This window comes from Accipiter gentilis, chromosome 33, assembly GCF_929443795.1.
Source record: "Accipiter gentilis chromosome 33, bAccGen1.1, whole genome shotgun sequence".
Lineage (NCBI taxonomy): Eukaryota > Metazoa > Chordata > Aves > Accipitriformes > Accipitridae > Astur > Astur gentilis.
Window position 1 is genome coordinate 18,837,768 of NC_064912.1, and position 14,746 is coordinate 18,852,513.

The 14,746-nt window shown below is 57.7% G+C and overlaps 2 protein-coding genes across 5 annotated transcripts; one reads left to right on the plus strand and one right to left on the minus strand.

Moving 5' to 3' along the window:
* Window positions 1-98: 98 nt before the first annotated feature.
* On the plus strand, window positions 99-2,753 carry GNG13 (G protein subunit gamma 13). Its single transcript, XM_049791219.1, has 3 exons — window positions 99-306; window positions 1,468-1,590; window positions 2,489-2,753. The coding sequence occupies exons 2-3, from the start codon at window positions 1,493-1,495 to the stop codon at window positions 2,592-2,594; spliced, it is 204 nt and encodes a 67-aa protein (XP_049647176.1). The 5' UTR covers window positions 99-306; window positions 1,468-1,492; the 3' UTR covers window positions 2,595-2,753.
* Window positions 2,754-3,094: 341 nt separating this feature from the next.
* CHTF18 (chromosome transmission fidelity factor 18) lies at window positions 3,095-14,620 on the minus strand. Of its 4 annotated transcripts, none has more exons than XM_049791390.1 (22): window positions 14,516-14,620; window positions 14,195-14,365; window positions 13,901-14,027; window positions 13,615-13,780; window positions 13,407-13,496; window positions 13,214-13,266; window positions 12,866-13,004; window positions 11,925-12,137; window positions 11,075-11,172; window positions 10,853-10,976; window positions 10,538-10,671; window positions 10,072-10,165; window positions 9,898-9,996; window positions 9,503-9,633; window positions 9,032-9,194; window positions 8,657-8,881; window positions 8,400-8,549; window positions 7,715-7,845; window positions 5,801-5,945; window positions 4,717-4,833; window positions 3,782-3,839; window positions 3,095-3,353 (listed from the first exon to the last, which is right to left on the minus strand). In XM_049791390.1, exons 1-22 carry the CDS (start codon window positions 14,595-14,597, stop codon window positions 3,217-3,219), a joined length of 2,847 nt encoding a protein of 948 aa, XP_049647347.1. In that variant the 5' UTR covers window positions 14,598-14,620; the 3' UTR covers window positions 3,095-3,216. The 4 variants fall into 4 exon arrangements, with proteins under 4 accessions (XP_049647347.1, XP_049647346.1, XP_049647348.1 ...); XM_049791389.1 differs by having other exon boundaries at window positions 14,489-14,618; XM_049791391.1 differs by lacking the exons at window positions 3,095-3,353; window positions 3,782-3,839 and adding an exon at window positions 3,846-4,137 and having other exon boundaries at window positions 14,489-14,618.
* Between the last annotated feature and the right edge of the window lie 126 nt (window positions 14,621-14,746).

The following is a 14,746-nucleotide window of genomic DNA, read 5'->3' on the forward strand; positions in this document are numbered from 1 at the left end:
GGGAGGCTGGGGTAACCCCATTTCGGCAGCTCGGCCGCCGGGTACCAGGATGCTCCTTCCATCCTGGGCGCTCGCATTCAGCGGAGCCAAATCCCCTGGGAGCAGCGGGGGGAGGACGCTCCCATTATCCGGCTCCTGCCGTGTTGGAGGCAGCTGGACCAGCCGTGCATTAATAGATTACACAGAGGATTTGGGCTCGCCAACAGCGAGGGGAACGCTCGCAGGAGGCAACGCGGGCAAGGCCAGGGCGGCTTGCCGAGCCGGCGGGGACGGACGCGGCCCCCGCTAACACCTTTTCCGACCGAGGTAGGTGGAGGCTTCGGCCGCGGTGCTGGGATGCTGCTGGGATGGCTGGAGTGGGGATGAGGATGCTGGTCCCCATCTGCTTCCAGGAGAGCCGGACCGGAGCCCTGGGAGAGGCCGGATTGTGGGTGCAGGGAGGGGGGGATGCTGGGCTCTGGGTGCTCATCCTCCTCCCATTCCCAGCTATTTTTCCAGGGGATGCTCTGCGGAGAAGCCGAGCTGGGGCAGCCCGTGGAGCTGCCAAGCTGTGCCGGTGCGTGGCTGGATTTTCTGCGCCCCCCCCCCCCCCCCCCCCCAGCACACCCAGCCCCTTGCTGGGGGCTGCTGCCTGACCTGGGGGTGCAGGATTGGGGCACACGGGCATCCCTGGGGTTCAGCCACCCCGGGGTGCTGCCCTGTGCCTCTGCGTGGGTCCGGGAGTCACGGCCGGGCACAGGCAGGGGAAGGTCCCCTCGTGCCACCGATTCTTGGGGTGGCACGGGGGGAACCCAGGTGCTCGCAGAAGGTCTCACGCCACTGCGGTCACAGCTTATGCCCCATCAGCGGCCGTGCCTCAGTTTCCCCACCGTGCACGTCCCCACCGTTAGCCAGCAACTGGGGCCGCTGCTGGGCTGGGGGAAGGATGCGAGGGGGTACGTGGTGGTCTCACTTGCTCCCCAAATTAGAGGTGACCATCCACGTAAGCCATTTCCAGGGCTGTCTATACAGCCGTGTGGATGCCCAAAATTCCCCCTGGCCCCACTCGGGGCTGCGGCCAGGCAGGAGAAGGCCAGGCAACCCCCCCAATCCCCAGATAAATAGCCTCAGGTTGCTATTTATTTGCCACTTTCCACCCCAAGCAATACTACCATCCAAATTGCAGTCAAATCTGGCTCGGTCCTCGGGTTTTGCATGCGCCCGCGGGCACGGCACGGCTACAAGAGGGCAGCGCCGGGCACCTGCCCCCATGCCCGCAGGTAGGTGCAGCCTTTGCCTGATGAGAAGAACCCCAAAAACTCCCGGAGCCATGGGCTGCTCCATCATGGGGTTGGAAACCACCCCTGGAGCATGGTGGCACGCTGTCCCCATCCTGGGGGACCCCGTCTTTGGGGGGGTGCAGAGCTGGGGGGGGGGTCCGGGGCAGGCTGCAGCCATGGGGTACGGCACCAACGTCCTCATTTTCAGCCCCCCAGAGCCCCCGGCTGCCGCCATGGATGAGTGGGACCTCCCGCAGTGGAAGAAGGAGGTGGAAAGCCTGAAGTACCAGCTGGCCTACAAGCGGGAGATGTCGTCCAAGACAATACCCGAGTAAGTGGGTGCCCACCCTCCCTCCCATCCCCGCAACCCCCCCGAGCAGCGTCCACTCTTCTCCACCCCGTGGCCAGCACCAACATCCCCCTTGAAATCACCCCAGGCTCCCAAAAAAAGGCAGGTTTAGAGATTTTTTTTCCCTTTATGGTTCTTCTACCCCCCCCCAAGCCCCCTGTGCCAGTGCCTGCAAAGCCCCCCAACTGCTCCTTTCCGCAAAGCCCCCCCCCCCGTGCCAACTCCTCTCCAGTGCCCAAGCTCCAGTGGTGGCCGGGATGTGGCAGCAGCCGTGGGACCCCCCCTCCCAGGAGCCCCCCCAATGCTCCGGGCTCAGCCAGGGGAATGTGCAGCCCCCCCCACCCCTTGCAGAATTCAAAAGACTTAAACCTTTAAAATAAAGTCATGAACAGGTATTCCCCCTCCCTGGTTTGTGCTTTACATGAAGGGTCTTGGGACATCCCACCAGTTAACCCAGCCCATGGCCCCATCGCTCACTGGCCTCTTAGAAGTGGGGGGGGGGGACCAGAAAAAAGCTACTTTAGCAAATAAGTTTTAAAACACGGTGCAAGGGCCGTCCCCATGCCAGCAGCACGTGGGCAGCCGCAGATGTGGGGGACAAAAGGTTTTTATTAAACTTGCCTCGTGCTTAGCTCCCCCATCCAAAAACCAGCCAGGTGCACGGGGGGGCTCACGCACTGGGACAGCTCGTGCCCGCTGCCACCGGAGCAGGGTGCACCCCACCATCCCAGCATCGCTCCCCCCAGAGCAGGATTTACCCCGGACCCTGCCGTTCCCCCCCCAATTTTGCTGCTGTGCAGCCCCTGCCCCGCGTCCCTCGCCGAGGGTGACGTGTTTTCAACGGTGGTCTATGCCCACCCCTTCGCTCCCCTCTCCGCAGGTTTGTGAAGTGGATCGAGGACGGCATTCCAGAAGATCCTTTCTTGAACCCGGAGCTGATGAAAAACAACCCCTGGGTGGAGAAAGGCAAATGCACCATCCTCTGAGGGGTCAGCCCCCGCCTGCGCCGGCTCCTGCGGCCCCTCGCTCCCCCACAATGAATGTACACTTTTTTATTAGCTAGCTTCCGAATATGACTACCTGAACAAAAACCCGACCCTCATCTTGTCTTCTTATTTTTAGTTGTAGAAGCGTTTCTTTTTTTGGGGGGGAAATGGGGAAAGCGAGGGGGGTGGGCAGCGCGGGGGGACGCGAGCAGCAAAGGCTTCTTCGGGGTTAGGCTGCAGTTCGTGTCACAGACTTCAACTCACCTCTCCCACTGTTGCCATCAAGCAGGTCAATTTTTCAACTTGTAAAGGAAGAGAACTTTTATAAAACATTTTCAGTGATTTTAACTATTCTTTTGTATATTGTAGGATATAATTTTGCAGCAAAACAGGCAAAATATGACAACTAAGGGTTTATAAATGAAATAAACAGAACAATACTTCATGATTAATTTTTTAATATATATTTTATTTTTTTAAAAAAAAACAAACAAGTTGGTACTAAAAAACTAAACCAAACAAGGATCATGCACACACGCCCCGTCCCTGGGTTAGAAAGCCAAAAGCCAGCTTATCCCTTCAGTTCCATCTATATAATTTCCTGGGCTTCATCTCTGCCCTGCTACAGCAGGTCCCTGATGTAAATATTCCTCCTGACGGCATTAGAAACCCCTTCGTTAAACCGGAACCAGACATCGCTCTTCCCCACGGCTTTTCCCATCTGGCTCTCGACCGACTCTTCCTTGGAGGTCTGAGGGGCTTCGGGGGGGGAATATCGATGTCAAAACTTTGCAGAAACTCTTAACCTTAAAGTTACAACTTACACCCAGGCTGCACGGGCACGGCTTGGGGGGGGGGAGTTGCACAAAGCTGATGCTCCCACGTCCTCAATCCTGCCAACACTTGACGTACACACAACGGTGCTCCCCAGCTCAGCGTATTTGCTGGCTCTTTGGACGCTGCCAGAATCCACCAACCTGCCCCCAGGCACCCCCCCCGTCTGCTGCGTCGGGGTCACTTTGCTCAATATCCCCCTCCCCACCCTGCCGATGTCCCCCCGGGGTGCAGCGCTTAGGGACAGAGCCCCTCTTTTGGGCACCTTGGGGGGGGTCCAAGGGCCGCAAATGCTGTGACACCCCCCCCCCCCCCCCCCCCCCCCCATCAGCATCCATCCCTCCGCCACCTACCCGGGGCCGTGGCCACCCGCTGCCGCTGAAGCGGCCGCCCAAAAAAGTCGGTCTCGGGCTGCGAAAAGCAAAAAGCAGAAGGTGAAGGCGGCTCCTGTCGGTACCTGCATTTACAGCTCACATTCAGAGACAGCCAAAAGTAAACCCAGTTTCTCTCTGGCAGCTCAGCGGGAGGCTAGACCTCGGTGACACCGCTCAGCTCTGCCCAATTTTAAGCAAAGTCAGCCCATGGCAGTTCAGAGGAGCCCCTCGCCGGGGGTCTTGCGTGGGGCCGTCGCTCGGTGTTGTCCCAGCTCCTTCCCCCTTTAAGCAGCCGGCACAGGAGGAAGCCGCTGAGCAGGAGCTGAATGCAAATCCTGCAGAAAGGGCCAGCGGTCTCAGTAAAAATGCAAACAGCATTCAAAATGGGATGGGAAAGACAAACTTTGAGGTTTGTCGTGCTAAAGCGGGGTTTTACGGACAGCCGAGGTCTCGAAGCTGAGCCCAAGGAGAGGGGCGGTGGCAGGGGACCACCTCTTTCTCCTCTTGGCCACTATTGGGATGCTCGGGATGGGACCAGCCCGGCTCACCCGCTGCACCGGCAGAGGATGGATAGTTTCCCAACCTACGTACATACCTCCACACCCCGCGAGCAGCTCTCCCCCTGACCCCGCAGCTTCCGCAGAGCCAAAATTCAGCTATTTTAGCCCAAATATCCACATCTCTTTCCTTCCCCGCCCCTGAAAGCTTTGCACGCCACATCCATAAATGTCACCCAGATCTAATTCATCCCGATGCTGTAAACCCAGCGATGCATTTACGGGACGCGTGGTGCCGAACTATTCTATTTAAAAGAAACTGTACTAAAAATAAACAAATACCAACAGAGACAGCCAGTCGCTAGCAGCCAAGGTACACGCTGGTAGGAAATTAGTTAGAAATTCCAGCCCCCTCACCTTGTCCTCCACAACCGCCCTCTGGACGATGTGCTCCAGGCGCTGGTGGTGGTTGGGGGGCACTGCCGGCCCCACGTCCGCTCGCTCCCCCTCCTCACCGAGGCCATTCCCGGGCTCCTGTGGGGAGAAGAGCTCTGAGCGAGGGTCCCCTCGGGGCCGGCCAAGCTCAAAGTGCGGGCATCCCCCCCAGGTGATGCACAGCCTGAGGGCAGGATGGTGCCTTGTCACCCGTCCCGCACGCCGCCTCTATTTGCTGCTGGGTTTGATTACAATATCCAAGTGATTTTTTTTTCATCATTTTCTGTCTCGCAGCAGCATGTGGGATTAGCCCTGGCAGCGCTTTGGGCACGTGTGTGTTTGCAGTCCCTTTCCCTGGGACTTCATGGTCGGCACCGTGTAAACAAGGAGGCTTCAGAGATGTTTTTGCAACATCACTTTGCCCCACGCATCCCCCGAGAAAGCCCTTCTGCTGCAAGAAGGGGCTCTCGGGGATTAATTATCCCTGTGGCACCAGGGCAGGGCAGGCACCAGCTACACCCGAGCTGTTCCTCAGCCTCTTCCACCTTCTCCTGCCACCTGCCCACTGCTCCACGGAGGGTTTCGGCGGTGGGCAGAGTAACTCTGCTCCTCCCAGGGGCTTTGGGACCTTTGGGAGGATCAAAGTGAAGCAGCGAGGGAACGTGCAGGCAGGAAAGAGCAGGTCAGCTCCCCCCTGGACACATACAAATTGCAGCCACATGAACTAAAATTCCCATCTCATCGCAGCCCTCATTAGAGAGTCGAAGGGTTTAAAGCTTTAACTCAGAGTGAGCGTTTCTTTCCGCAATTCCTGAAAAAAGATGAGCCTTTCGAGCACGTTTACCCCAGCGTGGATGTGCTGCCCTGAAGGCAGATGGGCAGGCAGACGGCTGAGACTGGGGGAGTTTAATCCTGGATTTCCATTTGCAGAGCAAAAGCCACTGGCCGCTTTGGAAAGACCAAGTCCCCACACCAGCCCTAAGGACTTTATCCCCATTGAGGGACCCACCAACCCCACCCCCCCCCCCCCACCCCGAAACCACAGAACACCACGAGTCCTCCCTACCTCGCCCAGGTTTCGCGCCTGCAGCAAAGCCTCCGTCCTCCTCATCTTCTCCATCTCGATCTCCCTGGCGATGAGCTGCTTGGCCTGGTAGGTGAGCTGCCTGCGAGCTGGCAGGTCCGGGAACCGGCAGACATCCTCCACGTTCCTGCATCGTGGAGAGGCGGGACCAGAGACAATAAATCAATATGGATAATATAAAAAGCATGATGCAAACTGCAGCCCGACACGGGCACAGGAAACCCACCAGACTCCCAGCTCCGTCCCCCCCCAGCCTCTCGGTATGATCCTGGTCACGGTGCCTCGGTTTCCCCATCGCTGCCCTCTCCGAGTGTCCGTGTCCGATGGCAGCACTCGAAGATGCCCAGCGAACGGTGCCGGGTGTGCGGAGCCAGGTTGCTGCAGGGCAACTCAGCTGAATGGGAACTCAGGAGGGATTACATGCTTTTTAATCTTGTTTTTAATGCAAGAAGAGGAAATTGCAGGCGGGTCTGTGCTGAACAGATTGCCCTGAATAAGCCACGGTCACATCACAGCTTGGGCACGAGCGGCACTACGACCCTTCGCATGAACCCCGAGGTGCCTGCGGGGAGGGATTTAATTGAGATACAGCCATGAACAGTAATTTTGGCTAATCAGAGCAGTTTTATTCTTCATGGCATTCATGCACCAGATCTTGAGTTAGGCCTGTTTCGGTACAGCAAAAGCCCAGGCGCAGCCCCGGCACCAAAGATCCAGCTGGGCCTGTTCCTTTGCCTGCTGTAAATATTTCACACTTTACACACATTCAATGTTATTCCCCTTAAAATAAAGGGAGCAAAGTCCTACGTCAGGTGGCTTTGCAGTCATTTAGAAATTACCTGTCAAATCTATGATTTTAAAAGTTTTACAGAGAAAACACAGGTTTTGCTGTTGACAACAGCTTTGTTTGCCAGACAGATGCTGGGACGTGACACCCCCATGGTCCCCATCATTGCTGCGCATGGCCAGGAAACAGGCTCAGAATTTGCAAAAAAAGCGAAGCAAAGCAAAGCAACATGTCTGGTTGTGCCATGTGGCTCCCAAATGTCCCACGGTTCCCCCACAGCCGTGTTTCGGTGGCACAGGCTGGCGTGGGGAGGGCAGGGCAGGATGGCTCCCTACAGCCCCTGCAGCTCCCGCAGGCCTTTCCGTGGGGAAAAAAAAAAAAAAAAAAAATAAAGCACTTCACTGTAATTAGATACAGCTGCTTGATTTAACAGAGGCTAATTTTTGTAATTAACTTTGCACCAGGAAGACATTAGCATTGCTCCTAGCTGTGGTCGGGTCTGTATTACTGCACCAAAGCCTCGGGAGCATTTATGGCTCTGTATATACTTAAAGCGCAGTGAGACTCAAGTCTAGCAATAGCCGGCTGTTAATATACAAATTAATCACGGCTAGAGTGACCTCCTGTGGGCAACGTGTCCAGGTGGACCTGCTCTCCCCTCATGCCACGAGTCCCCAGCAGCTTCGGTCTTTCCTCTGCCAGCTCCGGTGAGAGCCAAAGGCAGCTGCTTCCTTTCCTTTAATCCCATTAAAGCAAAACCAGTCCCGCTTCGCTCTCAGCCCGAGAGGGTGACAAGGGCAGCCGCAGCGTGCGGGTGGAGAAAAGCCAGCGGCAGCCCCGAGCACCCGCAAGGCTCCAGGGCTCCTCCTTTAAAAAAAAACCAAAAACAGATAATCCCCGCAGAGCTGCCATCGGAGAAAGTCGGGTCCCTGCTGCCACCCCAGCACCGGGCAGCTCGCGCCAACCCAGCTGCCATCACCAGAGAAACCCCTGAGCAATAGCTGCAAGAAACCAACTCGATGCCACGATGCTTTCAGGTTCAGCCTCCTTCCTGAACTCCCTGCTGTTATTTTCGACCCCTACGCTCTCTCCTCGCCCTCGGGACTTACGGGTCGAGCTTGTAGACATACTGGCCCTCGGGCAAGCGTTCCTGGTGGTAGGTGAGGTTGTAGGCCAGCATGGTGCTGATGAGGTCTGCCAGCTGCTGCTTCTCCTTCAGGCTGTAGAGCTGGGTGTTCACCTGGGGAGGAAAGCGGAGCCCAGAAAGGGGAGAGCATCGCTAATCCGTAATGACTTCTAAACATAAAAATAACCTGAAGCACGGGGTTTGTTTCTATATGAGAAACGACAGCTAATACCCGCGAGGTTCAGACCAAGTTTAGTTTCCTATTAGGGACACATGTACTTCACGGAGCCGGGACAGTCCCCTCCAACGGCCCGAAGGGTAAATGCACCCAACGCGACTGCGCACGCACGTGAACCAGCTGCTGGAAGGAGACTGCAACAGCTCCCCAAACCCCGGCTCAGCCAAGCTCACCCCCGGCTGCAGGGGTCCAGGAGGTGCAGGACACCCCCCCATGCACCCAGCGCCGCGTCCCCGGCTTCCCTCTGACTTATGCATCAGCTGCAACATCCAACTGACCCCAAATTTGGGACAGAGGTCCGGGATAGCCCAGCCTTGGTGATGCAGCGCAGGGGACGTGTCCCAGCCCTTTTGGGGGGCACTGCAGACAGGACACGTCACCCAGGCAGGACCCCTGCCGCTGCAGCGAGAGGGGGCTGGTGGGCACTCACCGGTCGGAGCTTCGGGGCGATGATGTCCAGCAGCAGACAGAGCACCTCCAAGACGAGAGACTGCTGGCCGGCACGGCTGCGGGCGCTGGGCGTTATCCCCGACACCATGGACACGACGAGGTTCTGCATGTGGTTCAGCTTGGCCAGGGCCTGGGTGGAGAGGGCAGGGAGGGCTCAGCCACAGCTGCGACCACAGACGTCCTCCACGGGTGACGGAGCCGGAGTCACGCTGCTGCCGTGCCCTCCCCGGTACTTGCCTCGTGATGGCTGCTGGGATAAGCGAGCCGGGGGATGCTGGTGGCCGCGAAGAGCAGATGGAAAGCCACGGGCAGGAAGGGCAGGTATCGCATCAGCTGGAAGCTCTGCTCGTGCAGGACAGCCCGGTTCAGCAGGTCGGAGAAGCCCAACCACTCCAGGGCCAAGCACACCGAGCTGAAACTGGAGTCCCGCAGCTTCATGTTCAGGAAATTGTCATACAGACCCTGGAAGCAGGCGCAGGATTAGAGACGGCTGGAGGTTGGGCGGATGGTCCCGTCGGAGCACGCGGCTGGGATTTTGAGCATCCCTCTGAGCTCCGCTCCAGCACAACACAGCAGAGGAAAGGACCTGGGTCCCCCCCATGGCTGCTCTACCTGGGTGAGCTTCTCCTGCTCCCCCGAGGAGATGGCGAGGTGCAGGATGTGGTGGAAGCGCTGGGAGGACACATTGAAGCCAGCCGTCCCCCCGAGGTGCGACAGGTCCTCGTCACCCACCAGGAGCTGGGTTGGCAAAGCGGGGTCCATTCCTATCCTGTGCCTGGGGGGAGCCCAAAGGGAAGAGCTCAGGGTGCCCTGGCGCTGAACGGACCAGCGAGGAATATTTGGACCCTTGCAAACCGGACCAAAGGCAATACTGATGACAAATTATTGGGCACTAAAGAGAGCGGCCAAAGAGCTTCTGGACACACAAATAAGCCGAAACAAAGCCGTGTCTGCTGCAGGGCAAACCAGCTCTCCAGGACCTTTCAGGTTTCTCCACCACAAATCTTGCAAGCAGGTCAGGGGGTACCATGAAGCTGGGTGCCCCAAGCAGACAGAAGACCTATTAAATCCACCCCATTTTACCTTTGGACCTTTGGGAGCTGGAATATCTCTTGCCAGATGGAGAAGAGCCCCTTGTTTTGGTCCTTCAAGCCAATCTTCATCATCTGCACCATCTGCACGCTCAGCTCCTTCTGGCCTCGGCCATGGAGGAACTGCAACACAAACAAGGGGCTGGGGGGGTACAGGCACCACCGGGAGGGAGGGGATGCCCGCAACAGCTAGCTGGTGCCGGGGAAAGCTGGAGAGAGCAGCACCTCGCTCCTCCTCCGCTTGTAGGGGAATCAAGGTTAAAAATAACACAGGGCGCTTTACGGATCTGCACGGGGGACAGTTTTTTCCCCCTCCATCCCCAACCGATCAAGTCAAGAGCCGCAGCAAGTCCGTGTCCCCCCGAGCCCTCCCAGTGACACCAGTACCTGCAGGGTGTTTATGCAGGAGCGGATGTCGTTCTCCGTCTTCTCGCACAGCGCCAGCAGCGCGCCCATGTCCACCCGCATGCCCTGCTGCAGGGCGATCTGCGGGAGAAGGGGGGGTCAGCAGCGAAGGCCGGCCGGCCGGTGGGACAAGAGGAGCCCTCGGCCGCACCGCACCTCGCAGAGCCGCTGGGCGAGCCGGGACGGCGACGTCCGAGGGAAGTTTAGCAGGAACGATTGCTGCCGCAGCGGCCGGAGAGCAGGGACGTACCTGGCAAAGGGAAGCACAGGGGTCTCTGAGCGACCCTAGCAGAGGAAGAAATCCAGCTATTAATGCTCTGCTCAAAGAGAGGCGGGTTATTTAGCAGATGCTTGTACACCCCTGCACGCTTGGGCATGCGCAAATGCAACTGTATGCTCACACCTAGCTACAAGTCACCCCAGCAGATACAAAACCTGGGGGGTTTCATGAAAGCTGAGCATGTTGCAGTTTTACTTTTCATAAGGTACTTCTAAGCCGCAGGTCTGACGGCAGATAACTCGGCATGGGAAGGCTTTGGCTAGAGGCAACAGCAGCTGCCTCCTCGCTTGGGGCAGGGCTATCAGCTCTCCATCCCTCCCCAGACACACAGTTGATACTAACTGGTCATTGCAGATGCAGATGATGGGCCTGAGCAACAGTCCATCCTCACGCCGCCTCCTCCGGCCCGTGCCGGCTGCTGCCTCGCCCTCCGCATCCTTACGGTGGATGATGTTTAGCAGCACATTGATAGATGCCTTGGGGAAAAAAAAAAAAAAAAAAAAAATTTAAAAAAAAAAAAAAAAAAAAAATCAAGGACAGAAAGGATGAACTCTTGCAGTTCAGAGGCTAGAAGACGCTCCTAAAATGGATGAGCTGCTAAAAGGGCAATAATTAAGCAGTTAATGCAAAAGGTGGCCAGATCCAGGCTGGGCTTACCGCGGGCGCGCCGTCTATCTCATCGATGATCAGGCAGTTGGGCTTCTCGTTGGCACCCAGCACAGACTTCATCTGGGTGGCAGCTTCGATGCGGGTTTTAAAAACCTCTGGGCTGCGGTCGTCACTGCAAGACAAGCCAGTGCCAGGCTGCTGTGGCACGGCACCACCTCTGGCACGGCATCACCTCCACCAGCTTCTGGGGCAGGGCAGGGCTGGACTCACCTGGCGTTCATCTCGACGGCGTTGTACCCCGCATGCTTCGCGATGATGTGGGCCAGCGTGGTCTTTCCCAAGCCAGGTGGGCCGCAGAGCAGGGCTACCTGCGGCAGAGAGGTAACTTCAGCCCGGCAAGCGGCGAGGCAGGGCTTCCTCCAGCACTGACCAAGGCTGCCACGCGAGGGGATAAGGCTCTGCAGCCTGCAAACCAGTCTTGGGAGGTGCTGCACTGGTTTGTAGACACACGGGGAGGAGGGAAAGTCACTGGAGCAAGGAGAATGTAACAGAAACTCTCAGAGGTGACAGAGTCATCCTGGCAGCCTCCCTTGTGCACGTGTTTAAGTTTGCAGGGCAGCAGATAGAAAAGGCTGAACAAAATCCCTTCCAGAATTACACTCCTGAGAAGCAATGCTGTTAGTATATCTTTTTGTTGCCCCTTTTTTATATCCACTCACTAGACCGGTTAAAGCTGGTATACTGGCCTGGATAAGTTATCTCTGCTCCCTTCAGCATTTGAGCATCATTGCTCTCTTCCAGATGCAGAAAGTCTAGCTCAAAGGCATGGCATGTCTGTCCCTAACAAAAAATGTCAAAACCAACCTCTGCTACAAAAGGGTACGTCTTTCCTTAACTGGCCCATTTAATTTGGCTGAAAAAAGTCTGTTCTTTTCCCCTTGTTATCACATTACCCAAGCCCAAACAGAAGAAGAAATGAGAAAACCCCACATTCTCTAAGGAGAAACAAGGAATCCAGTTTCTCCTGGATCTGTACTGGAAGGTCTTGCTCCTCACCATGGTGGTGGGATGAGGGGGATTGGAGAGGAGACCCACCACAGTGGCCTCTTGTCCTGCTCACCTTGTACTTGGGTCTCTTGTGCTGGTCCAGCTCAGCCTCCAGAATCTCCTCTGTGAGCTGCACCTTCGTTTTCCACTTATTCTGCTGCTCCTTGGGCTGGTTGAACGGACGATGAGCCTTGGCACCGGGATTGGTCTTCTTCACAGCATTCTCCTTCCCGAACACCACCGTGTCCCAGAGCTTGAGCCACTTCAGAAGGCAGCGGTTTGTGTACTGCACGTTGGGCAAGAAAGCAAGCAAACGCCATCAAACCTCTTAAGGATCTGGCCGAGGACAGAGAGAGGTCTCTCCTTCACAGCTCAAAAACCAGCGTGGCCTGCAGAGGAAGGAGCCACATCCAGGGAGGCAACGCAGAGCGTGTCTGCCCAGACAGACCTCAAGCGCATGGCACGTCATTCCCATGCCACGGGAGATGCTGCTCAGGTTTCCACCTGGCATCTCTCTGGGACAGCCTGGAAACGCGGCCTCCCTTCCTGGCTCGGCCACCATCCCACAGGGCAACCGAGGACAAGTCACATCGGCCCCATCCCTGCTGCCCCTCATCTGTCTGAGGTCAACCCAGCGCTCCTCAGCCTTTTCCATAATTTCCAATTCCCTACAAAACTTCTTCTAATATTAAAAAAAAAATAATAAAAAAAAATAGCCAACAATTCCTGGCTAAAGTCCACCCAATCTTTTTTGTCTTATTTCGCTCATCTTTTAGAGTCTCTTTTGTTGGAAGGTCCACAGCCTACAGCTGAAAAACCCCCACCCCAAGCTCTCGGCAGCAGGACTGCCCCCAGGCAGGGCTAGCACTGACAGACCTCCCCAGCCAGTGCTTCCGAAAGCCTCCGCGATCAAAGGCAGCACCAGAAAACCTCGATCCCACAGCATTAAGGAAGAGTTATAGAAGTGGCAAACGCACCCAAAACCCCAAGCCCCCACTTATCCTAGCACCTCACATCATCACTGAGCAGCTCCAGGTAGCGCCGGGGAGTGAACTTGTCCACCCAGAGGCAATGCAGCGCAGACTCCTCCTCTGCCGGCTCCGCTCCCTCGCTGGGCTCTGGGCTCTCGGTGCTGGTCTCACTCTCGAGGCAACTGCAAGAAAGAATTAACTTGCCCCAAACCACCCAGGGAGTCAGGGCAGGGTTGGGAATTACACCTGGACTTCCCAAGCTGGGGATGCTGAAGGCAAAGAAGCTCTTCTGCTCACAGGTCTCCAAAACCTGGACCCCACTGGAGCATCTCAGGAGCCGCATGTGACAGTGTGGCAGGGACAGGAGTGGGATTTCGTCCCAACACCTCACCTATTTATTATCTCCGTCAGCTGCTGCGATGCCTCCAGAACACGCCTTCGACGCTTCAGCACAAAAAGGGCGAGAGGGGGGTCAGAGACGCCCCACTAACCCGGGGCTGGGAGGAACAGAGATTCGGGGGCCAATGCTGTGGCTATCCAGGGGTGGCAGGGGAAGACGGGAAGGCCGGTATAAGATGTGATACCTCTTCATTCACTTGTTCCTTCAGGTAGGAGAAGGGCACCCCCAGCAAGTGGAGCGGCCTCCGTGCATTCCAGCCCAGGGAATCGGGGAGCTGCCGGGACCAGAGGACACACACCGACGTTCACACCGACGCTCAGCACAAACATTTCACACTCCATCACGGATGGAGGTCACAAAGAAGCAAGCCCAGCCTTCAGATCCCTCCTTACCTCCACCCCTGTCCTAGAGGGATCATCTCTCACGACCATGAAGACCCTGGTACCCTCGGTGGACGTCACGTTGATGTAGTCCTCCAGGATGGGTGGCCGCTTGAGGACCCGTTTCTTCTCGGAGGGTGGTGTGGTCTGCAGCGGGGCCATGCCGCTTATCTCCAGGCTGGAGAACACCAGGTTTCTTTAGCAGGGGCGAGGGAAAGGGCCCTCGAACCCCACCGAAGGTGGGGTTCGAGGGCCCTTTCCCTCGCCCCTGCTAAAAGCGGGGTTCACGGTGGCCAACCTGGCAGCTTGGAGAACAGAAAGCGCCTCTGGACCAGCACCCCGGAGGCCATCAGGACCCAACTCATCATCCCCACCAAAGCTGAGCTTCTTAACAGCTTCCAGGCGCTGTCGCTTCGGTTTTGGGGCTGGGATGAAGATACCGGGACGGGAAGAAGAGGAGAAGGATGGATGACCCAAGGGTGGTACTCGGTTGCCCCTCCAGCAGCACCCTGCACGGCTCAGGGTGGGGATGAAGGGTCGGCAGCACCCGGGGACCCACCGGGGCAGCAGAGCTGGTTTGGGTCAAACCTACTGCGGGCTGCGGAGGCTGGCGGGGAGCCGGGGGGGTCGCAGCCCCGGTCCCTCTTCCCGGGCTTGGTGCCCACCGGGCCGTTGTCCCCTCCGGTGGGGTCGGGCTCCTCCGGTGAGTGCCTCCTCCCGCTGAACTGGGAGATTTTAGGGCCAGCGAGCGGGGATGGGTCATCTGTAAGAGGTGTTACGCCATGGAGAACCGGTCACCGGGGGAGACCCACGGTGGAGCGGGGCACGGGCGGCTCCGCGCAAAGCCCGGCCGCTCCCTCCCTCCTTCCACCGCCACCTCCGGTACCGGACACGGCGCCGGAGCAGCTCCCACCTCCCAGCTCGGCCAGCACCTCCAGCTCGTCCGCGAACCGCTGGTAGAAGCCGTCCTCGGATCCCTCCTCAGGGTCCGCCATAACCCGCACCGGTACCGCGCCCTCCCGCCCGCCCGTCCGCTCGCTCTTCCGGCCGCCGCGCCGTAACGGAGCCGCCGCTGATTGGACGCGACGCGCCGACCGAAAGCGGCGGCGGCGCTGATTGGATAGAACGCGCGGGGTGGACGAGG

Excerpts from the sequence above, each read along its gene's own strand:
- GNG13 (XM_049791219.1), top strand. The coding sequence starts at position 1,493 with ATGGATGAGTGGGACCTCCCGCAGTGGAAGAAGGAGGTGGAAAGCCTG. Across the intron at positions 1,591-2,488 it reads TCGTCCAAGACAATACCCGA|GTTTGTGAAGTGGATCGAGG; the intron begins GTAAGTGGGTGC and ends CCCTCTCCGCAG.
- CHTF18 (XM_049791389.1), bottom strand. The coding sequence starts at position 14,597 with ATGGCGGACCCTGAGGAGGGATCCGAGGACGGCTTCTACCAGCGGTTC. Across the intron at positions 10,977-11,074 it reads GCCGTCGAGATGAACGCCAG|TGACGACCGCAGCCCAGAGG; the intron begins GTGAGTCCAGCC and ends CTTGTCTTGCAG. Across the intron at positions 8,882-9,031 it reads AGCAGGAGAAGCTCACCCAG|GGTCTGTATGACAATTTCCT; the intron begins GTAGAGCAGCCA and ends GCCTGCTTCCAG.